Here is a 2748-nt window from a genome sequence, read left to right as displayed (position 1 = left end):
CTGTAAGTGCCGGCCCAGCCTTAAACGGTCAAAGTGATATCAGGACTAGTCCAAGCAAAAGCATTCCCTCGAACTACTGGGGAAAAGGCAGGAACCGCTTTAAGATGCTGGTTTAGCACCTTTCCCAAGCCACAGCTGATTCAATCAGACAATGGTTCCCGCTTGATTGCTAAAGCTGTCCAGGAGTGGGCAACCAAGGAGGGAATTGCGTGGGTTTTCCACACCTCTTACTATCCCCAGGTAAACGGGATAGTGGAAAGAACCAACGGCCTTCTCAAAAGCTTCCTAAAACCACATGAGTCTGGGTGGGAATACCGTTTGTGGAACAACGTCAGCAGCGTAAATGACCAGTGGGGAACGAACAAATGTCCAAAAATTATGGCTTTTTGGCCAAAACCACCCATCATACTCCCAGCTCTCAAAGGTCCCGATCACCCCAGAAACCCTTCTCACTTTCTGGGACAACCAGTGTTGGTGGAGCTCCCTACCGTAGGAAGCGTGCCACTGATCCTGGAAACTCCAGTGAATAAATATACCTGGAAAGCAAAAGATGCTCATGGAAAAGAACAGAAAATTAACACACGATGGATCATCCCTTCCTTCTGAGAAACAGAGAATGTTTTCTTTTCTCTTTTGCAGGTAAACACCTCGACAGATCGCATCCTGAAGAGCAACAGAAAAATCTCATGTGGATCTTGATCCTCTGTATTATATTGAACTTTATTGCTTTATTGATATGTTCAGGATGTATTGCTTACTATCGCAGGAACTTGTTTGGGCGACCATTTTCTTTCCGCTTGGTCCATGGGGAGATGCCAACTCTCTAAGTATTAACTGAGAATGGGAAAATGAGTTTGTGACCCTAGGCTACTCTGTGGCCCACACGTTCAGTTTTACTAATTGTTGAGTGTGTGGAGGACCACTTGGTCTGGAAAGCTGGCCGTGAACCTCAGTCCCAGTTCCTCCTGAATGGCTAGTAAGTAACTATTGTGAAGTGAAAAATAACACCTATTGGGAAGAAGAAATATCTCCTCCATGGCCAATTCGATACCTTGCTCAGGGTCATTTAAGTCAAATCCAACCCGTGGGAGGAAAATTTCTTGGAATAAGTAATTGTACCTGGATCTATCGTAGCGTCAACTACGACCATTTGGTCCAATAGGGATGGTATAATCAGTCCTTACTAGGACAGGGGTTTTCGCACTTTTGGTCTTCAACCAACAATACTATCTTTGGAGACGAAAGAGGAATTAATTGTACTTGGCATAGCCCTTCATGTGCCTGGCGATGTAAATGGTGTCGAAAATAATGGGTCAAATCAATCGTAATTAAATGGCGATCCCTTTGGACCAAAATCAATGTATTTTTAATCAAAAGGCAACAATCCTACCAAAACCTGGTCTACTCCATTTAAAAATGGACACCGAGCTTTAAAAGGTCACTACTGAATGTGTGGTCAGACTGCACACAAATCATTGGACTGGAGTGTGTTATGTGGGATTGATCCGTCCCTTGTTTTTCCTGCTCTCCAGAAATGATGACAAAGTTTTGGGTGTCAAGTTGTGTGATGATCTTGTACGAAATAAGCCATCTATTAATACTGCTATAGAGGGTGATGGTAGCCAAACGTGGGGAAAAGATGACTGGCACCCACAACAAATTATCCAACATTATGGACCTGCCACCTGGAACCCCAGTGAACCAATTGGTGGTGCTCGAGAACCCATTTATAATTTGAATCGTGTTATTCGACTACAAGCAGTTTTAGAAATTATTACCAATGAAACCGCCCGTGCACTAGATCTATTGGTAGATCAGGCCACCCAAATGCGAACAGCAATTTTGCAACACCGCATGGTTCTCAACTACCTACTAGCTGAAGAAGGAGGTGTTTTTGGTAAATTTAATGATTCGAGCTGTTGTTTGAAGATTGATGATAATGGCCAAGTTGTTAAGTAAATAACTTCCAGAATCAGGAAACTGGCTCACGTCCCAGTCCAAAGATGGAAGGGCTGGGAGTTTGATCCCTTTTCCTGGCTCCCTGGAACTCCATGGGTTAAGCGAATTTTGTTTGCCTTGTTATGTGGTCTTTCTACTCTATTGTTTTTGCCTTGTATTATCCCTTGCTTAATACAATTGATTCAGCGTGTAATAACCAACATGCATTGTGTAACTGCTTTGTCGCCAGGTGTCAAACACCTCCGTGCTGTTTATCCGCCAAAACCAACCCTAGTCAGAATTGTGTAAATATAGAATAGTCAAAATATAAATTGACAAAATGGATTTTTATTTTTAAGAACAAGAATAACACAATAACCATAACAGTATAAACAATTTAACTTTTAACCACAACTTACGTACAACTAGTGATAACAGCAATATCTCTTTTTTATTTTGATCTTTCAGGACAATTAATCATTATGTGGTCGATATTCCAGCAATAACAGTACCTTTTGGATTGCGGCAAAAGTTCTCACGCCTTTGCGTGGTGCCTGGATCACCACAGTGATAACATCTGTCCCTCTTTGATTTTTTTCGCTCACAGGACTTTCCATCAGGGCCTGTTACCAAAAGCACTTTTGGGCCTTTGGGAGAGTTGAAAAAAGTAAATTCCACCCACTCCCCCATTTGTAAACTTTTAAACCCTTTCATATGAAGCTTAGAATGATAGACAAAGACATCTAGCAATAGCTTTCCTCCCTGGCATCATTGGTTTGGGAGCAATCCCTCGACGTTTCCATTTTCGGA

At 42.3% G+C, this 2748-nt stretch overlaps 1 protein-coding gene across 1 annotated transcript; it reads right to left on the bottom strand.

The window, feature by feature from the left end:
- Positions 1 to 2473: 2473 nt before the first annotated feature.
- LOC104159502 (protein lin-28 homolog A-like) lies at positions 2474 to 2700 on the bottom strand (the record flags this gene model as incomplete). The annotated part of the gene is given in 2 exon segments (XM_009697430.1): positions 2474 to 2496; positions 2499 to 2700. Coding segments are annotated over 2 exon segments (225 nt in total), but the record flags the coding sequence as incomplete, so codon positions are not given.
- Between the last annotated feature and the right edge of the window lie 48 nt (positions 2701 to 2748).

The sequence above is a fragment of the Cariama cristata genome, unplaced genomic scaffold, assembly GCF_000690535.1.
Source record: "Cariama cristata isolate BGI_N322 unplaced genomic scaffold, ASM69053v1 scaffold17240, whole genome shotgun sequence".
Lineage (NCBI taxonomy): Eukaryota > Metazoa > Chordata > Aves > Cariamiformes > Cariamidae > Cariama > Cariama cristata.
Note: the sequence above shows the minus strand (reverse complement) of the source record. Positions and strands in the feature narration are given on the sequence as shown.